Here is a 22310-nt window from a genome sequence, read left to right as displayed (position 1 = left end):
TTTAGAGTATCTTCACATTTATGATTCCTTTTGAATTAGGAGGAATCGATGTTATTACAATTTTGCAGGACAGAACACAAGAAACAGATTACAATCACCCAAAAAATGGGAGAGATAAATATAAGTGTGTGTTTCTAGAGTGATGGGGTATCCCCTACATATCACAGCATGAATACATGAAATTTGACTCAACAGGACAGACTTACTTGTATAAATGTACAATTTAAGAAAAAAAAACAAAAACAACCATATATATAAAACACAGTTCATCAGTTATGTCTTAATCTTGATTTTACCACAATTAAAAAAAAATGTTCTTCATGTAAAGCCCTTGTTTCTTCCCATGATCTCTCTCTACATACCTTAACTGGCTTTATTCTCTTTCATCTCCTGAAACTCTTTCCTACCCACCATCTCCTGATACCTCTTGGGCCTGTCCTTAAATGACATCTTTATAAACATCCCTACCTTGAACTACCATTGTTCTTTATGCTGGTAAGGAAAGCAGTATTTATCTCCTGCACTCTAAAGACACTCTCACAATCTGTCTCCATTCATGTCAGGATATAAGGAAGTTTTAGACATACGATCTTACTGATTTTAAAATAAATCTCTACTTTCCCCCCAAAGGACCATATAATTTCAGATGAATCTATAGAATCTTGATCTCTATCAACTATTTTAAAAACTTCCTTTCTGAAAAATTCTTTGGATTCTAAGTTTCTTTTTTTTTTTTTTTAAGATTTTATTTTATTTATACAAGAGCCGGGTACAGGCCAGATGTGCAGGAGAGTGAGAGGATTCACAGAGACAGAGTGGGGAAGAGAACAGGCAGTCTGATGAAATACACTGCTGAGGGGAGCAGCAGGCAAGACAGGAGAGTTCTGCTGGCCATGTGGGATGCTCCAAGGCCGGCGGGGATCGAACCGGCACTTCAGAGGCTGCTGACAGCTTCACAGCACTGCGCTCAACCGCCTGCACCACCAGGGAGGCCCTGGATTTTAAGATTCTTTTCATATATTTTATATGCATTTGATTGCTTTAGGATTTAATCTGATGTCCTTTAGTTATAGGTTTTGAGTCACTGTTTACCTTTTTGTAAGTCCTGAATTCACAGGTTTGTGAATGAGCTATAAAATTTGATAAAACTTATTTAAAGTTATTCCTTGCTCCTGAAGTTCAGTTATTATTAACAGTATTTTAATTCTTCTAAAAACTGAAGCAACTTCCTAATCCAGTTTGTTGTTTCAGTTTTTTAATCTTAGGATTTCTGGTATAATCACTTGCTACTTCACTACAATGTAAGCAATATTCATTGAAATCAGATTTTTCTTTAATTCTCTTTTAGCTCAGTATGTGTTTGTATGTTTGTAAGGCTGAAATTGTACTTCTTTTTTTGTTTCTTTAGGTTCATCCTATTTCAAGCAGCTATGTTATTTAAATGTTAGAGACTTTCTGGAGATTGTCTTGAGCTTTAAGGTGAAAGAGGGCATACATAGTGAGATAATTCTAAATCTCTTTCACTGGGGTACCATATATGGATTGAATAAATTCATTAATAAATATAGTATAGGCAACAAAGTCTATAATAAAATATTTCATATGAAAATCTAATTTTAATGACTTTAATTATTTTTCTTGTAATATGGGATAACATGTGTTAAGTAAATTCATGTTACCAAACATTTCATTTAGTATTTTGGTGGTAATAAAAGACTTAATCTTTATAAATTAGTCAGGTATGACTATTACTATTATTTCACAGGTTAGAAGGGTAAAAATCTGGGAAAGTAAATCATTGCATAGTATTGGCAACATATGGGAATAGAATTCAAACTAATGAAATCTAGTTTTATTTTATAAGATTTATTTATTTAAGCAAGCAAGAGCTGGAGTGCAGGCCAGAGATTCGGGGGGTGAGTGGATTCACCGGAAACAGAGTGGGGAGCATAACAGGCAGATCCACTGAAATACACTGCTGAGAGGAGCAGCTGGTGAGACAGGAGAAGTCTGCTGTGCCATTGTGGGTCAGCTCCCTGGCTGGGGATTGATCTTGCTCTACAGTGGCTGCGGACAGCTTCATAGTACTGCATCTTAAACTCTTGTGCCACCAGGGAGGGCTTTGGAACATAGCTTTAGATATCAAATTTTAACAAAGTATCTGCCACTTAGAATAAAAAGTGTAGGGATAATTATGGCACGATAACCTTTCTTCTCAAAATATAATGGGAATTAAAATTCTTAGCAATTATTTTTTCTTAAAGTTATACATATTGTCTATTGCAGGATTTTCCTGATTATTTACATTCTATCTTGAATGTGACTCTCATCTGGTGCCAACTGTCCCATGCTTTTAAGTGTTGTAGATCTATTGTGTGTTATGTTTTAACATAAAAAGTGTTTTCTCTTCTGTAGCATTTGAAGTGGATTTCTTATTGATTTCTTCTATTTCCCCATTAGGGGGAAATTCTTGACAGATTTTTTTCCCACACAGGTTTCCTTCACCTTGTATATATTTAGTGTTTAATTAATTAATTTTTAAAATATTTTTTTTATTTATGTACACAAGAACTGTGGTACAGGCCGGAGGTGAGGGAGGTGAGAAGATTCACCAGAGACAGAGTGGGGAGCAGAGAAGGCAGACTGACTGAAAAATACTGCTTAGGGGAGCAGTAGGCAAGATAGGAGAGGTCTGCTGTGCCATGTGGGTAGCTCCCTGACTGGCCAGGTATCGAACTCATGTAGCACAGGTTGTGGATAGCTTCACACTGCTGTGCTCAACCCCTTGCACCACCAGCGAGGCCCTCTTTGTTTAATTTATCCCCTTTGCATAGAATTTGGTTTCAAATGGGTAAGATTTATACATGCCAAATTATTTCTAATTAACTGATGATTGCCTTCCTCTATTCTCAAGTCTTGAGGTGGCACCACCAGTGTTGTTTCGGGGCCAGCCAATGCCACACCCTCAACAGCCCTCTACATGGGGGTGGTTGTGGGTTTCTGCTGCTCCAGGCTATATATCATCTCATTTCTCTGTTGAGATTTTACCAAACCCTCTAATCAAATTCCTTTGTTTGAAATGCTTAAGGTGGTCTATATTGAATAGATGCTGACAATTACTGATATTTATCTATATTACTGGTTTTTCAGGAATTTTAATAAATGCTGTGTATTTTGCTTGCTAGAATTTGCATCAATAGTAGTTGATTAGTATAATAAATTGGATGAAAAAAGATTATAAAAATTGATGGATTACTAACTAGAAAGATTAGAGAATATTAAGATCTTTATCTAAGAAAGGGCAGTGCACCATTGACTAGAACTACATGCCAAACATCTTGAAATATAATGCAAAATATTTATTTTTAACTCTTAAAACTTAATATAACAATCTCTTCAAGATAGCATACTTGACTAAATCATTCTTCCCCTTCTCCCTACCCTCACTGTGCACATTTATACTTCCTCTGATGGTAGAGTTAAAGATAGCTTTGGCAGACATTATCTCTTTTCCTTCCTTGAGAATTTTCCAACTTGAGCAATTTTAATTTGAGGACTAGTCTCTGATCAGATAAATGCAGTGACATTTGGCCTAGAGAAAGAGAATAGTAATCCTAAATTCATTGCAAAAGTTGGAACTGTGGTACTTACTTCACATCAATTTATTTATTTATTTATTTATGCTAAGATTTATTCATTTTATGCATACAAAAACTGGGGTATAGGCCAGAGATGTCAGGGTGAGAGGATTCACCAGAGACAGAGTAGGGAACAAAATAATGGATTGACTGAAATACACTGCTGAGGGGAGCAGTGGGCAAGTCAGGAGAGTTCTGCTGTACCATGTGAGTAGCTCCCTGGCCAGGAATCGAACTGCTGCAGTGGCTGCAGATAGCTTCATCTGCAGGAGTTGTGTCTTAACCCCTAGCACCACCAGAGAGGCCCCTTCACATAAATTTATTTTTGCTTCAGCAAGAGAGGAAAATTAATAATCTCCTAACATAGGATATCATGAAAAAAATCAGAAAAGAAAGCGGAGACTGATAGCATTAAAATATTAGAAAATATTTATTCTTTTGGCATTAAAATGTTAACAACATCTAGAAAATATTAATAATCTCTAAAGTGTTCTTGCTATACTTATATGACAATTAAAGACTGATCAAAAACCTGTTATATTCTTTACAAAGTTGCATTTTGATAATCAGGTATAGGATATTATCAAATATTGATTAGTAAAATATTTTTACTTTTAAAACTGGGCTCCTGCAACATGGACTGCAGGGCAAAATTGACGTTTTCCTAAGGCTGACGTTTTCCTAAGGCAAGCAGCAAGCCATTGGGAAAATGTAGAGGTTTTCCCTCCCTTGGGCACTGGCTGGGTTAAAATGGTCCAACTGGTCACTTAGAACTAAAAATGATCCAATCAGGTAGGTGTCAACTAGGGCAGGCGACCCTAAACAAGGATATAAAGCAGGGCAGGAGCCATTTGGGATGCGCAGAATCAGCCTGCTTTGTATCTGGCATCCGAAAAGAAGGAAAAAATAGGAAGGAAGGAGCACCCAGTAGTTAACCCCAGAAGAAAGAAGCCAAACAGCCCTGCCATTGCATCCGGTCCTGATGTTGCTTCTGAAAGGAGCACCAAAAGACCCGGACCTGGTGTCTCAAAGAGCTGTTGTTGTTGGGTGTGGGTCAAAAACTCAGAGGGAGCTGTATTTTATTGTCAAGTAACACCTTCTGGTGGTGCTGCATCTATTGAAATCTGGCCCAGCACTTTGTGTTGACCATCCATCCCCATCTCCAGACTTTGCTGTGTGCTACTTCAGTGACATTTCAGTGACCCTACCTGTCCGGACCTCCAGCTGCAGTGAGTTGGATCGTGGCCTGCTACTTGCCAGCCCGCTATGAGCTCCAGGCCCTCGTTGAGCGGACTTTGTTTGGGGCTTTCAGACTCTGTGGATACTGTCTGGGGTGAGATAACTGGCCACCTGTGCCCTTAAAACCTTTTTGTTTTCCCTATTTGTTAAATGAACTCCAAAATCATTGTTCCCTGAGCCTGACTGGTCTTACAATTGTGCACACAGTTGAAGAGCTCACGGGCAGTGAGCCCTCCTCTATTTAATACTGTCATTGAATAACTAGAGCACCCCTATAGTCCTGTTTCACTTTCACAACAGAAGTCAGATTAATTTAACAATATAAAATATATCAGTGAAAGACTTATAAGTTGTGAAAATAAGAGAATGCTAAGTTGTTTAAAAGTTTTATCGTTCTGAATTCAGCTCCAGTTATGAACTCGATTAGCACATGGTACTTATAAGGCAGTGCCTTGGGAAAAATGATATACCAAAATACACTGTGACACAAAAGACTATAATTGCCATTTCTTCTATTAAAGCAGTATTTTCTATCCAATGTGCACATAATATACTCTTGATTAAAATTTATGCAAGAAACTCTGTTTTTCCTGTAAAGAGTTTAGAGATTGAGATGACACAAAATAGAAAAGTAATGAATTGAAAGCATACAATTGTAGGTATTATATATAATGCACAATATTTGCTATTAAAAATAATATTCATTTAAAAAAAGTAACATTCATTATAAGATGTTATCAAATGTCAGTGATAGACAATAAATAACATTGGACTTGAGACTTTTTTTAAAGATTTATTTATGCATACAAGAGCTGGGGTACAGACCAGAGGTGTGATGGCACAGGGTTGAGAGGAATCACCAGAGACAGAGTGGGGAACAGAACAGGCAGACTGACTGAAATACACTGCTGAGGAGAGCAGCAGGCAAGACAGGAGAGGTCTGCTGTGCCATGTGGATAGCTTCCTGTTCGGCCAGGATCAAACTTGTTCTCCAGAGTCTGTAGATAGCTTCACAGTGCTGTACTTTAACCCCTTCCGCCACCAGGGAGGCCCTTTTTTTGAGAGTTTTAAACATTTTTTTTCCTATTATTTATTATGTTCCATGTGTTCAAGGAATTTAACATTGTATTTTTGTATTTAGTAAATAACTATGAGCATGTCAGATGAAATTTAAAAACAAGTACTCTTTATAAGTCAAAGCCACTGAGATTATATGTCAAGAACAAGAAGCCTGCAATGCCTTCCTATTTGTTCCTTAGATGTAATGAAATAAATAATAGTATCTGAGATTTTTCCTTAGCAACGATCAAAATAAGGTTGTATTATCTCCTATTTACTATCTTTGATTTGGAACATGTCTAAGAATTGCTTCTTAGTTTCTCTCACAAAAACAGTATCTAAGAGAAAACATGAGTTATTGCTCTTCATGGTTTCATTTAAAATGAAAAATCTGTTGCTAATTAAATTTGTGATTTTTTGCACATTAGTGAAAGTGAGATGGCCAATTCTAGTAGTGAACAGAACCAATGCAGCTCCTAGACCTCCAGCTCCCATGCTATTTGTTCCGAACATATTTATAGTTTCCAGTTTATGACACTCAGGAAACAACAAAATCGGCAACCTTGTTCTGATTTCCCAGTCCAGTGATCTGACAAGTTGTTACCCCAATCAATCTGTCACTATGTGCCTTCTATGCTTCTTTCTCACACTACCATGTAGTTGTAGCAACTCTTTCTGAGATCATTGCGGTCCCAGGTTGCTATGGAGACCAGAGCAATAATATATATGGAAGTAAAAGTATCTCTTTTCCTACTCTTATTTCTAACACAATGTGAACTCTTATCTTAACTGAGACTTCAAATATAACTAATGTAGGGGGAGTGAGAATAATGGAATTCCAAAAACATATTGGTCTGGAGTCTTTAATACTCCTGCTGGGTAGGGATCCCAGCTTTCCCTATTCTTACCTACTTACCATTCGCTTTCAAAGGAAATGTTTGTACATTTACAATCAATAGTCTTCTCCAATTCTGCTCCATTTGCAATTATTATTATTGAGTTTGCATATACTGAATGAACACTTACTCTTCTAGAATCTCTAACTGATTGTAAACTCTTTCAATTTTGTCTCAGGTTAAGAGATGATAGATTTTGAAATTGGCACTAATTTATTTCAATTCAATTAAAGAGATAGAGTTTAAGTTCCCTATTAGCTTACTATTCCTTTTCTTTTCTTTTTTTTTTAAGATTTATTTATGCATACAAGAGCAGGGTTAAAGGTCAGAGGTGTGGTGGGTGAGAGGATTCACCAGAGACAGAACGGGGAACAGAACAGTCAGATTGACCAAAGTACACTGCTTGAGGGGGACATCGGGTGAGACAGGAGAGGTCTGCTGAACCATATAGGTAGCTCCCTGGCCGTCCAGGGAACAAACTCATGCTGCAGAGGCTGCAGATAGCTTCATAGGTTGTATCTTAACCCCTTGCACCACCAGGGAGGCCCAGTTCACCATTTCTATGATATCACAGGAGATACATATGACCCAAAAGGCGTCTGACAAACTGTATGTTAGTACCAAATGATGTTTGACATACTGTCAATGCTATGTGTACTGCTTTCCTGGCAGTTCCTTTGGATCAAGAAGGGGATGTATGTATTAATAGTTTAGAGAACAATGAGGATGTTTGTCCAAGACTGAATTTGAATGTAGGAACACAGATTTTCAAAGGGTGTTTTTTGTTTTGTTTTTCTTTCTGTATTTGTCATCCAGATACCAGATGGCAGAAGTGTACCTAGAGATTCTGTTGGACAGGAAGGCTTAAAGCTGAAAAGTGCACTAGAGAGATGTTCAAGATAGAAAATAGAGAATAAGTTTACAATTTTGCTAAAGGACGTTCTCATATATTCTCAGTAGTTCACATGTAAGCAAGATTAGAGGCATGTGCATGAGCAATGCACAATTTGATATGTATCATAATGGCTTTTTTGTGCATGAAAAGACTTAAAGAAAATCATTTGAAGTAACTATTAAATAATGGAATAAATATATTTTCTACAAATATTTAGCAACATATGAGACACACCATTTTCCCTCTGTTCATTTAATGTATTATACTTGAGATATGTGCATCTGTTTTCAAGTATTTGAAATTAGCAGACTCCAAAGAAACATGGCAGTACAGCTGTGTTTCTCCTTAGGAAAACTTCAGTTACCAAATAAATGCTGGCACAGCCTACCCTGCTGACCCCAACAATGCTATAAATGGTATCAGAGTATTTACACTATACTCAATGTGAATCATAGGGGCATAGAATTTAAAATTTGGAATAACATATTTAAATGACTCACGACTCATGCAATAGACTGAAATGACAGTATATGGCTGGAAACAGTACAAGCAGTTCTAAAATATTTACTTCTAAAAATATTTACTTCTTAATTTTATATTAAGTAAACATGTTATGATAGTATGTGTAAACACAGATTTAGCAAGTGCATGCTGCAGCTGCAAATCTAATATGGGTGTGACAGTGTTTAACTTTGTTTTTCAAAACCTGATTATTCAAATATGTGTGAGATGATCTTACACAGAAATCTATAAAAATCATGAAAAACGTTATGATTTCTCTTTTACTTTGAATACTCCAAATAAATCTGCTATAATATCTGCAATCTAGACATTATGTTGCTATGATTTTAAAGTTGTGAATTTAGAATAAATATGTATGCTATTTAAATTTAATATGATTATACAAAATAATATTATCTGATTGAGACATACTTATATAACTACGATGTTCTTCACCTTACTGTTCTTACTTCAAAATATATCAAAATTATATACAATATATAGTGGTGCAGTGGGTGAGCACAGTGGGTGAGCACAGCGCAGTGAAGCTGTCCAAAGCCTCTGCAGTGCAGGTTCGATTCCTGGCCGGCCAGGGAGAAACCCACATGGCGAGCAGACCTCTTCTGCCTCGCCCTCTGCTCCCCTCAGCAGTGTCGTCAGTCCTTCTGCCTGTTCTGCTCCCTGCTTTCTCTGGTGAATTCTCTCACCCTCCCATGCCTCTGACCTGTACCCCAGTTCTTGTATAAATAAATAAACTTAAAAAAAAAACAACTATATACAATATATTGGCCTATAAGAGATGCTTTTTTCTCCCTTTTTTCCCATGATCTGAAATGAATATACTTTTTAATATATGATGATTGCATTCCATACTCCCCACCACTAAAGGAAAATGTTGGTGATTCAAGCCAAGATCTGACTTAAATATTTGAGGACATCAGTAAACATTTTCTATCATTTTGCAAAGTAACCAAAACTTACCTCATTTTATTAAGTCGCTGATAACTATAGAAAGTGGTGCCAAACAGCCCAGACCCTGGCGTAGTGCTGGCAGTCATGCACAGGATTTGCTTTATTCTCATCATACTAAGCAATGTGAGGAGGCTGCAAAATTTCAGTGATGCGGTATTAGTAATCAGAGTGACTAAACAAAATTATTGCGATGCCAAGAATGCTGACTAGATTTGGTTCCGAATAAATAACATGAGGCTTTTACTTCAAAAAACATTCATTTTTTCATTTTTCTCACTTAATGTAAGTGCATGTCTTTTTACTAGTTTGGTAGTTTCTAGAATTGAAGGATTTTAATATCTCCTCATTTCACCACTGTGCATTCTATGTTCAATAACGTGGTTTTCTGAATATGGTAGACTGATATTTGTTCTTTTTTTTTTTTTCACTGATTTTAACTTTCTACTCATTGATCTGAAAAGAAAATAAGTGCAAGTCAGTACTTCATACAAATGCAGTTTTATCAATACAGAGAGAAGGAACTTACTCCATTTTATCTGGTTTTCTGGTACCCAAGTAGATGCTGTATCTTATCTGCTTCTCAGTAAAACGATAATGAGGTGGCACTGTGTGATTGAAGTCTACATGTAAAAATTGATGTGAAAATTGAGAGGTGGTGATTCTCACCTCATAATGACTATGAGAGCGAATTACGCTCTTTAAGGAATTATTTATAACTTGCCACTAACCTTTTTGGGAAATGGCCCAATGCCATAATTAGCTATTGTATTTAAATTATTCATTTGTATTTTTAAATGTTTTCAAATTCTCATTTGTAAAATAAAGGTTGCTTTGTTTACTTCACAGGCTTTGTTTTATAAGCCTAAGTCTAGGTTATAGCTTTCTTGTTTGCTCAGTAGCAAATTATTAAGTTAAATTAATGTGAAATTAAATATACCAATTATAAGATTTTTAGTAGAAACAAATAAGCAAATAAAATAATTTATTAGTCAGATAATGTCCCAGTATTCTGTAGGGCAAACTTTTTTTGAAAATTTTAACAGTGTTTCATGATGCATCACTTTATCTCTGAAAGTACACTGTTTAAACAACCATTGCTAGGTTTGTCAGTTAATTAAGAATGAAGCTGGCTGGGCCTCCCCAGTGGCACAGGGGTTGAGTGCTGGGCTGTGAAGCTGCCCACAGCCTCTGCAGCACCAGTTCAATCCCCTGCTGCCGGCGAGGGTCCCACTTGGCGCGCAGACCTCTCCTGCCGCCCGCTGCTCCCCTCAGCATTGTCCTTGGTCCGTCTGCCTGTTCTGCTCCCCGCTCTGGCTCTGGTGAATTCTCTCACCCTCCCGTGCTTCTGACTGTACCCAGTGCTTGTATAAACAAACAAACAAACAAACAAATAATAAAGATAAAAAAATAAATATAATAATGAATATAAATAAAACATAAATAAAAAAATAAATTAAATAAATAAATAAATCTTAAATAAAAAAGAATGAAGCTGGTTGTGCATCTAAAGAAGAGTCAATAGAGGCAACAAACTCCATTCCTCAATTTAAGATAGAATATTAAACCCAGACAAAGATACCTTGCCTTCCCCTACTCATGCCACTATAAACTAAGTAAAAAAACAACTAAAATTAAATCCCCAAGTGTCTATCTGTCTGTCTGTCTGTCTGTCTGTCTCTCTTTCACACACACACACACACACACACACACATACACACTCACACACTCAGACACACACACAACACATAGAAAAGCAAAATAAGAAGAACAGAAGTCCTGGGACAAATAGAAAGGATACAGAAATAAATAACCTAGGAGACAAAGGTTTCAAAAGAGTAGGAAGTTCAATAAAAAGCATATAAGCAAGAACTTAGAAAAGGAGACTCAGGAACAAAAAGAGTTTTGTTCTTCACCACAGAGATTAAATATAGAAGAATGAAATGCAGACAAATTTAGAAGGCTCTTTAAATATAACTAAACTCCCTGGCCAGCTGGGGATTGAACTCTTGCTGCAGTGGCTTTTGAAAGCTTCATAGTGTTGTGCTTAACCCCTTGCACAACTGGGGAGCTACCCACATGGTGCAGCCGACCTCCCTGTCTTGCCTGCTGTTCCCCTCAGCAGTGTAGTTCAGTTAGTTTGCCTGTTCTGATCCCCACTCTGTCTCTGGTGAATCCTCTCACCCCTCCCCACACATACACACCTCTTGCCTGTTCCCCAGTACTTGTATATGCAAAAACAAATAAATCTTAAAAATATATAACTAAACTGACAAAAGAAAGAATTTCAATGCAGAAGCCTCAAATGAAAAAATAACATGTTTAGAAAAAGAGAAAATCAAGACAAAGAAAAAAAAATAACTATGAAAAATATCAAACTCATTTAAAAGAACAAACTTAAGAATAATGGGGATATCAGAAGGTAAGAGAAAGAAACAAGGGAAGAAATATATTCAAAGAAATACTCACTTAGAATTTCCCAAACTTAAAGAGTGTATTAAATAAGTATTTTTAGGAATTAGAAAGAATCCCAAAATTTTATTTTTTTAAAGATTTATTATTTATTTATTTATACAAACACTGAGTACAGTCAGAAGCATGGGAGGGTGAATGACTTCACCAGAGCCAGAGTGGGGAGCAGGGCAGGCAGATTGACAAAGTACACTGCTGAGGGTAGCAGCGGGCTCGGCAGGAGAGGTCTGTGCACCATGAGGGACTCTCGCCCGGCGACCCAGGATCGAACCAGCACTGCAGAGGCTGCGGGCAGCTTTGCAGCCCAATGCTCAACAGCTGCGCCAGCAAGGAGGCCCAATAAATAAATCTTTAAAAAAATAATAGGGTGGAATAAGGTACTATGCTAATAATTCAAAGGGAAAAAGAGGAACTGCTATTGTCACACCAGATAAACTAGATTTTCAAATAAACAAAGTAATTAGGGTCAAAAATGGGCACTCTCTAACCATCAATGTACATCTCACCAAGAAGATATAATTTTTTTTTAGTATTTATGCACCTAATAAAGGAATACCTGGTAAAATGAAGCAACTCCTCACCGATCTAAAAAATACATCAAAAAATATATAACCATTGTTGGACCTCAACAAGCCACTAAACAAAGGGCTACAACAACCAGATAGAAAAAGTAACAAAGAAATAAAGACCTTAAATGAAGCATTGGACCAAACAGACATAGTGGAACATTTATAGAGCTTTCCATTTAGAAAAAAAAAAAAAAAATCACTTTTTTTTTTTCTCTAGTACCCTTGGAACATTTTCAAGATTTCAAGCACATACTGGAACATAAAAGTAGAACACTAAAAAAGTCTTAGAAAGTACATGAAAATAGAAATTATATGAAGCACATTAACAGACCAAATTCTATGAAGCTAGATATTAACCATGACAAAAAAAAAAAAAAAAAAAAAAAAACAACTGGAATAAATACAACATGTGGATACTAAACAAAATACTTCTGAACAATTTGTGGGTCAATGAATAAATAAAAAAATCAAACATATCTAGAGCCTAATGAAAATGGTAAAACAAACTAGTAGACCCTATAGGGTACTCTAAAAGCAGTATTACTGGGGAAGTTCATAACTATTCAGGGACACATAATAAAATAGGAGAAATCTCAAATAAACCATCTAAGCATGCTGCTGAAGGAAAAATAAAATGAATAATAAAATCATCCAAACACCAGGCAAAGTTAATAAATAGTAAAATTAGAGCAGAAATAAATGAAATAGAAAACAAAAGACAGTCCAAAGGATCAGCAAATCCAATAGTTGGTTCTTTGAAAAATTAAACAAAACTTACAAACTTCTTGCTCGCCTTAAAAGAGAGGCAGCAGCTCTCCTATACTCCTGTGACTATGCAAGTGTTTCTCTTCATTGACCTTCTTCCTTTGCAAAGCAGCAGAACTGCTGAGCAGAATAGCTCACTTCCCAAGACTGCCCACCTATGACTCTGAAGGCCTCTCTTTAAACAAACCTGTCCCCTTCAGGGATAGTTCTCTGCCCGCTTATGTCTGTGCAAGCACTCTTGAATTTTTATAAATAAACCTGCCCTTTTCAGTATAAAAAAATGAATAATACAAAAAGGCCAAATCAATAGAATCAGAAATGAAAGAAAAAAAAATATGACACTACAGAAATACATGAGATTGTAAAAATCCATTACAAAAAGTCTCTGAGCAAACAAACCAGACAACTCAGAAGAAATGGACATATATAACACTCAGACAACCTCCAAAATTAAATCAGAATTAAATCGACAACTGGGCCTCCGTGGTGGCACAAGGGGTTAAGACTTAAGATGTGGGCCTCCCGGTGGTGCAGCGGTTGGGTGTTGGGCTGTGAAGCTTCCCGCAGCCTCTGTAGCACCAGTTCTATCCCGGCCCCCGGGACGAGGTCCCACATGGCACGGCAGACCTCTCCTGTCTTGCCCGCTGCTCCCCTCAGCAGTGTACTTCTTCAGTTCTGTTCCCCGCCTCTGTCTCTGCTGAATCCTCTCACCCTCCCGCGCTTCTGACTGTACCCAGTGCTTGTATAAATAAATAGATAGATAGATAGATAGATAGATAGATAGATAGATAGATAGATAGATAGATAGATAGATCTTTAAAAAAAGAAGGGATTCCTCTTAAAATATATATATAAAAATGAAATTCCAATTGGAAAAGAAGTGAAACTGTCACTATTTTGTGACAACATGCTAATATACATAGAGAATACAAAATAGTCTATCAAAAAGCTACTAGACATAGTAAATTAATACAGTAAGGTGGTAGGAAATAAAATTAATATGCTAAATTAAATTATATTTCTATAAGGACCAATATATTGAGAATTATAAAACTCTGTGAAAGGAAATAAAAGAAGAAGTAACAAAATGGAAAGATATATGGTATATTCATTGATTGGAAGAATTAACATCATTAAAATAGACATATTGGGCCTCCCTGGTGGTGCAAGGGGTTAAGCTTTGCACTATGAAGCAATTCACAGCCTCTGCAGCATGAGTTCAATCCCCAGCAGACCAGGGAGCAACCCACATGGTGCAGCTGACCTCTCCTGACTCACCCTCTGCTCCCCTCAGCAGCATATTTCAGTGGATCTGCCTGTTCTGCTCCCCATCTGTCTCTGGTGAATCCTCTCACCCCCCACACACCTCTGGCCTGTACCCTAGTTCTTCTATGCATAAATAAATAAATCTTTAAAATAGACATATTGCCAACAGAAATCTACAGATACAATGTTTTAACTATCAAAATCCCAATGATTTCATTCAAGAAAACAGAAAAATAATAAAATTTACATGAAATCACAGAGGCTCCTAAGAGCTAAAGCAATCTTGAAAGAAAATATAGAGGACATAGTTGTGGAGATCTACAACAAATATATATTTGGGGATTCAACTTCAATAGTAAGGGAAACAGGGCCTCCCCTGGTGGCGCAGGCAGTTGAGCGCTGCACTGTGAAGCTGTCTGCAGCCTCTGCAGAGCGGGTTCTATCCTGGCCGGCTGGTGAGGATCCCACATAGTGCAGCAGACACCTCTTCTGTCTTGCCCGCTGCTCCCCTCAGCAGTGTATTTCGTCAATCTGCCTGTTCTGCTCCCCACTCTGTCTCTGGTGAATCCTCTCACCTGCCCACACTTCTGGCCTATACCCTGGTTCTTGTGTAAATGAATAAATAAATCTTAAAAAAATATATAGTACAGGAAACAAAAGCAAAGAATAAACAATTGGACTGCATTAAGTGGAAAAAGCTCTTGTAATGCAAAAGAAACCATCACAAAAACCAAAAAAAGCAGTCTATAGAAAGAATGGGAAAAATTGTTTGCACATCATACATCTGACAAGGGTCTAATTTCCAAAATTTACGAAGTTCTTACACAGTCCATCAAAAATAAAGCAAAACAAAAACAAACAAGCCAAACAAAAAATGGGCAAGGCTCAAAACAAACATTTTTCTTAAGACATTCAGAAGGCCTATAGACATGAAAAATTGTTCAATTTCACTAATTATAAAAGACATGGAAATCAAAACTACATTGAGACACTGTGAGAATGACCCATATAAAAAAGAATGGCATCAACAAATGTTGGTGAGGTTGTAGTAAACAGGGACTCTCATGTACTATTAGTAGGAATGAAGTCATTGCAGATCCTATATAAAGTGGTATGGTGTTTCTTAAGAAAATAAAAATTGAAATTCCATATGACCAGGCAATACCTCTAAAGGTATTTATCCAAATAATATCAAAATGTTAGTACAAAAGGAATTATCTACACCTAGGTATATAGCAGTACTATCCACAATTGCCACATCATGTAACTCAAACACATGCACATATAGAAGAGCAAAATATAACCCCCCAAAATTAAAATTAAAATATGAAGATTCCCCCCAGAAAATGGTAAAATAAAGATAAAGATTAAAAAAAAAAAAAAGGAATAGCCTTAGCCATATGAACACGCTAAGGATGTATTCTACTTGTTAAATTAAAGCTCAACTCATACAATGTGATTTCTCATCCACCATCACTACACTGAATCTTGTTTCAATAGGGAGAGTACTACAAATAATGAAATTAGTTTTTTGTTATAGCTTTACATAGTTCAGTAAATTTTGATCAAATGTTTCAACAGTCTTGTATCCCGAAAGTAATTTTTTCTATGTTGAAAGTATTATATTGTCATCTTCTAGTTAATAAAGCTTAAATTTATTATTCAGCCTTTCTTTCTTCTTAATTATAATATTTACTAAAATCCAGAAAATAAAGCATACTTGAACTTTTAGGCTGCAACTGAAAACATTCAGAAATATTAGAATTTTAGTGTTCATTGTTTAACATATAATGAGAAACACATTTTGCTGTGACTTTTCATGTTAAAACAAAATAATTGGTTAGAAATGTACCTCCATTTGTATCATTCCATTGTGTATATATACCACATTTTTTTTGATTCACTCTTCGGTTCTGGGGCAATTAGTTTGTTTCCACAGATTAACTAAAATAAATAGTGCTACAATAAGCATGAGAGTGAAAAATTTCTTTCAAATTAGTGTTTGTTTGTTTTTAATTTTGGGAGTAGGTAGCTAGGAGTGGAATTACTGTAATTCTTTATGCAAACAATGATATAAATAAAAATTACCTCAATATAAATGAATAAATAATAAACCATCCTCAAAATCATGTTTAATTTCATTTTTTCCATGACCAGGACTTTAAGGACATTACTTAATACACTTAGCAATATATCCGGGGGGAGAACGGCGTTAATGTGAAATGCTAGGTAACTGATTTCCATCAATGTTATCTGTGAGCAAAGTCGTACTTACCATCCTCTCTTGAGATCTAAACATTATTTGCTCTAACAAACTAGGCAAAAACTTAATTATCTCATAAGCTGGATAACTCCATCTGTTGCCACTGAAGGTATGTATGTGAACGTGTATATAGGTATGTGTGTTTTTGAGCAGTTTTTTTTTTTTAAGATTTATTTATTTATTTATACAAGAACTGGGGTACAGTCCAGATGTGCAGGAGGGTGAGAGGATTCACCAGAGACAGAGGCGGGGAACAGAACTGAAGAAGTACACTGCTGAGGGGAGCAGCGGGCGAGACAGGAGAGGTCTGCCGCGCCATGTGGGACCCTCATCCCGGGGACCGGGATCGAACCGGTGCTGCAGAGGCTGCTGACAGCTTCACAGTGCAGCGCTCAACCGCCTGCGCCACCAGGGGAGGCCCTGTTTTTTAGCTTTTTGAAGTGTGTCTAAAGTATTTTCAGGTAAAGCAGAGTATTTCTTTTCATCAATTAAACAATCCTCAGTGTTGGAGTGGCTGAAAGGGACCAATAGGCAGAACACAGTGAATTTGTAAGACAGTTACAATAGCCTATGATATAATAACAGTAGATACATCCAGTTGTACATGAATCTAAACCCTTGGAATTAATTGAAATAATCAAGATGAATTATAAAGTGCATATGGATTCCGGGTAATAATGGTGTATCAGTGTTGGTTCTCATATAAAAATATACTGCTCCAGTGTGCCATGTTGTCAGTGGGGAAGAATGTACATGTGGGAGGAAGGTCTGTGGGACTTTCAATTTTGATGTGAAACTAAAATTGCTGTACAAAATAAAGTGTTTAAAAAATAAAAAAATATAATATGAAACAATCACCAGTTATGATATGACATGTCATTTTATTGTATCCTAGTCATTTTGCTTATTATCAATACATTCAGGGATGTTGATTATTATTTAAGATTTTGTTAAGTGGGGATTTGTGTTGTTAATAACACAGGTCCTACCCTGATTTTATAGACTGTGGTTCACTGATACATAATCATTAGAGGCCATTTGGTGCTTCTTTGGTCTGTATCCTAGGGGCTTCCATTGCTCCCAGTGGATGATGTCTGAGAAGCTGGAATGAATTTTCCTGGATTGAATCTCTGTTGCCAATAAATGTATAAAAAATATCTTAACCATCAGTGAATAAATATCTTATCTTTGGTTAGGAGTATTTAATGAATCCCACTTCTGATTATGGCTGCGAGGTGTGAATCTATAGCTCTAAATCAAATACAGTGTTTAAATCCACATTCCTTTGATATACAATAATACAAATAAAAATAAGTCAGCAAAAAATTTAAATATGAAAAATGACATTCCACCTCTGTGCTGTTCTTTCTTTCCTTATTCTTTCTACCAATCAGAGTTCTGCTTTAGCTGTCTCTTGAATTTTTTTGGACAGGGTTTACAAGTGTATTTATTAGGGAGGGTCAGGGGAATTGGAATTTATTCTTTCTTGGAAGAACCTAGTTATTCTAAATTATCTTGATAGCCTATAATTTATTATAATTTTATTTGTTTTTGCATACACTAATTTGGGTACAGGCCAGAAGTGAGGGGCAAGCAGTGAGAGGATTCACCAGAGACAGAATGGGGACCAGAACAGGAAGACTGACTGAAATATACTGCTAAGGGAAGCAGCATTTACTATTCTTAATTATTTTCTTAGTGTGATATTTTAAATTTATAAATATATAACTCTTCTATCTATGTTTGTTATAAATAACTCCCTAATTTCTTGACTCCATTTAATAGTGCTTATACTTCTCTTAAATAATTTTGGAGAAATTAACTTTAATAAAACTATTTAATGTTTCTGTAATTTGAAAGTGTTGTGTGTTAATGAGAAGAATCTCCAACATTATTCCAAGTTTGCATGGAAAAGGAAATAATATGCACAATAAATTAATAGGAAAACAATATTTTTTGTAAAACTGCTAGAATGAAATAAAACATTTTATTTAATTTGCATTAACTGTAGTAAACATCCTCAAGTTCATTTATTTGTATATCTTCATGGGTACTGAATAGATTTTCAATATTTTTTAATTAAAAAAATCCAATAATTTTTTTTAAACTTTTTTTTTAAAGATCTGTGTATTTATTTATTCATACAAACACTAGGTACAGTCAGAAGTGCGGGAGAGTGAGAGAATTCACCAGAGCCAGAGCAGGGAGCAGAGCAGGCAGAAGGACCGAAGTACACTGCTGAAGGGAGCAGCGGGCGGCAGGAGAGGTCTGCGCGCCATGTGGGACCCTCCTCCGGTGGCTGGGGAGCAGCCAGCGATCGAACCCGTGCTGTGGAGGCTGCGGGCAGCTTCGCAACCCAGCACTCAACTGCTGCGCCACCGGGGAGGCCCAAAAATCCAATAATTTTTAAAAGATTTATTTATGTATACAAGAACTGGGGTACAGGCCAGAGGTACAGAGGTTGAGAGGATTCACCAGAGACAGAGTGGGGAACAGAGCAGGCAGACTGACTGAAACACACTGCTGAGGGGAGCAGCGGGTGAGTCAGAAGAGGTCTGCTACCCCATGTGGGTTTCTCTCTGGCTGGCCAGGGATCGAATGTGTGCTGCAGTGTCTGTGGATTGCTTCATAGTGCGGTGCTTAACCCCTTGCACCACCAGGGAGGCCCTTCTGACTTATTTCATTTGGCATTATACTCTCCAATCACATCCATGTTGTTACAAATGACAAAAGTTCGTCTTTTTTATAGCTTAGTAGTCATCCAGTGTGTGTGTGTGTGTGTGTGCATGTGTATACCACATTTTTCTTCTCCATGTCTCACCAAATATTTTAGAATTTATAATTACGTGACTTGTACTACATTTTGAAGCCTCATATTTGACTAATATGCACTAAACATTCAAGTGAGCATCAGTAAATGTGATTGGAAGATAACATGTGAATCAACAGAGGACAGTGGAATGGTGGCAATTGGAAGAACATTGATGACTGTGTTCCTGCAATGTTAGAGAATGCATTGCCTCTATATTTCATGAACATTGCTCCCATTGGAGAAAACAAGACATGGAATAAACAATCATTTCAAGGCTTGTGTGTGTGTGTGTGTATTTGATTTTGTGAATATGTGAATCATTCTTACTCTTTTTTATTTTAGGTTCAGGTTCTTCGGAATGCTGGAGAAGAAGTAACCCTAACAGTTTCATTTTTAAAACGAGCACCTGCTTTCCTCAAACTTCCACTGAATGAAGACTGTGCATGTAAGCATTTATGAAGAATAGGTAAAATGCTCATATCATCATACTTACTTTCTTTTTTTTAAAAGATGCTTTTATTTATTTATTTATTTATTTATTATTTATTTATTTATTTATTTATTTAATTTATACAAGCACTAGGTACAGTCAGAAGCGCGGGAGGGTGAGAGAATTCACCAGAGCCAGAGCGGGGAGCAGAGCAGGCAGAAGGACTTAAGCACACTGCTGAGGGGAGCAGCGGGCGGCAGGAGAGGTCTGCGTACCATGCGGGACCCTTCTCCGGTGGCCGGGGAGCAGCCGGGGATGGAAAGGGCACTGCAGAGGCTGCAGGCAGCTTCGCAACCCAGCACTCAACCGCTGTGCCACCGGGGAGGCCCCATATTTACTTTCAAAACTATTATTTCTTAATGGCAATGGTAATTTATTTATAAAGTTTGGATTTCTTCCTGAGTACAAACATTTTTTTATATTACTAAGCATTTTTTAACCCTTATGAATAGGAAACCGATGTTATTTTTATTTCAGGATTTATTCACCATATTTGCAGTTATATTCCAGACTATAATTGGAGAAGAAAAAATGAACATCTCTTTTAGATTTCGTTCATTATACTTGAAAAATATATTTTCTCTACCTACAAAATGGTAAACTCTCACTCAGTTAAAAGATTTTACAAACAAGCCTGTAGGTTTAAATTGTTCGAATATGAACTGATTTTTGAAAGAAGCACTAATCTCTGGAAATAAATTTTATATTTATATCATAGATAAATTTATATATGTAATAAATTTAAAAGCCACTTAAACATTTATGTATCAAATTTCATATTATAAAACTAAATGTACATTATGTAATATTTTTGGTAAAATTGAAGAATATATTTTAAATTTGCATATCATTTGTGTGCAATGAATTGCAAATGTATTAAATGAACAGTTGGATTAGTTGTGATGAATGTATGCATTTACTTATTATGTACTTTCATTAATTTACATTTATTCATTTTTTTAATTGAGGTAACATTAGTTTACAACATTGTATATATTTCAGAAAATAGGTTCACACCTCCTCAGATAAATTAACACACTACATCTGCCATCAAAGAATCAGTAGGCCTTTACAATACAACATTGGACCTCACCCCTTTATCTACACTCTGCCCTTCCCCTCTCCATCTAGTATCTTCAGTTCTGCCTTCAGATTCTAGGGTTTGTTTTGGTTTAGTTTTGTTAGTCATTTTGTTTTGTTTTTCTACATTACATATATAATTGAAACCAAATGTTGAATATTTGTCTTTCTCCATCTAACTTATTTTGCTTGGCATAAGCCCATCCAATTCCACCATGTTGTTGAAGATGAAAAGAGTTCATTTTTTAATTTTTTGTAGTTGTGTATTGTTCCATCATGTGTATATAAACCATGTTAATCTCTTGTTCTGCCATTGCAAACTTAGGTTGATTCTATACTGTGACTATTATAAGCAATACTACAATGAAAATAGGAGTAAATATATCTTTTTGAATTATGCTTTTGCTTTTTTCAGGTAGATATCTAGGAGTGGAATTACTGGACCAAATGGTAGATCTATTTTGAATATTTTGAGAACTCTTCATTTTGTTCCCAATAGGGGTTAAACCATTGTAGATCCCCACCAACAGTATATGTGTTCCTTCTTCTACACAGCCTAGCCAACATTTGTTATTTTGGTCTGTTTTTGATATAGACCATTGGCACAGGAGTCAGGTGTTATCTCATTGTGGTGTTGTCATTTATCTGCTGATAAGCAATACTGAAAATTTTTACTTGGCCTGTTAGCTGTTCTAATAAAAATAACCTATTTAGCACTTCTGCCCATTTTTGATTGGGTGATTTTGTAGAACTGTGTGAGTTATATATCTTGGATATTAATTGGTTTCTTCTTGAATTTATCATCTGCAGATACTTTCTCCCATTCAGTAGGGTATCTTTTTTGTTCTAAAGTAGACAAGAATTTCACATACACACACAAACACACAGACACACACAAACAAACTACAGACTAATATCCCTTGTGGACCCAAATGTAAAAATCTTCAACAAAATCTTGGCAAACCAAATTCAACAATATATTAAAAGGATCACATATAATGACTAAGTGGGATCTAGTTCAGAGATGCAAGAATGGTTCAACATATGCAAATCAATGTAATTCACCATGTAAACAAGAGGAAAGACAAAAGTTTTATGATCATGTCAATGGATGCAAAGAAGGTAGTTGACAAAATTTCACCATCAATTGATGATCAAAAAAATAAACTCAGTAAAACGGGTACAGAAGGAACATAGCTCAACATAATAAAGGCCATATATGACAAATCCACAGCAAACATCAAACTCAATTGTGAGAAATTGAAAACTTTTCCCTTAAGATCAGTTACATGCCAAAGATAGACACTCTCACCAATACTGTTCAATATGGTATTTGAAGTCCTAGCTAACGTAATCAGGCAAGGAAAAGATTATTAAAGGAATATAGATTCCTTTT

At 36.2% G+C, this 22310-nt stretch overlaps 1 protein-coding gene across 1 annotated transcript in view; it reads left to right on the top strand.

Moving 5' to 3' along the window:
• The window catches only part of SNTG1 (syntrophin gamma 1), a 270738-nt gene that overhangs the window by 76805 nt on the left and 171623 nt on the right, over window positions 1-22310 (top strand). The window contains exon 7 of the mRNA XM_054691914.1: window positions 19687-19789. Within this exon, the coding sequence (XP_054547889.1) occupies window positions 19687-19789 (103 nt within the window). The remainder of the gene's footprint in view (window positions 1-19686; window positions 19790-22310) is intronic.

This window comes from Talpa occidentalis, unplaced genomic scaffold (assembly GCF_014898055.3).
Source record: "Talpa occidentalis isolate TD23 unplaced genomic scaffold, MPIMG_talOcc4v2.1, whole genome shotgun sequence".
In the NCBI taxonomy this organism is placed as follows: Eukaryota; Metazoa; Chordata; class Mammalia; order Eulipotyphla; family Talpidae; genus Talpa; species Talpa occidentalis.
The sequence above is the reverse complement of the archived record's forward strand: the minus strand, read 5'-3'. Positions and strand labels throughout refer to the sequence as shown.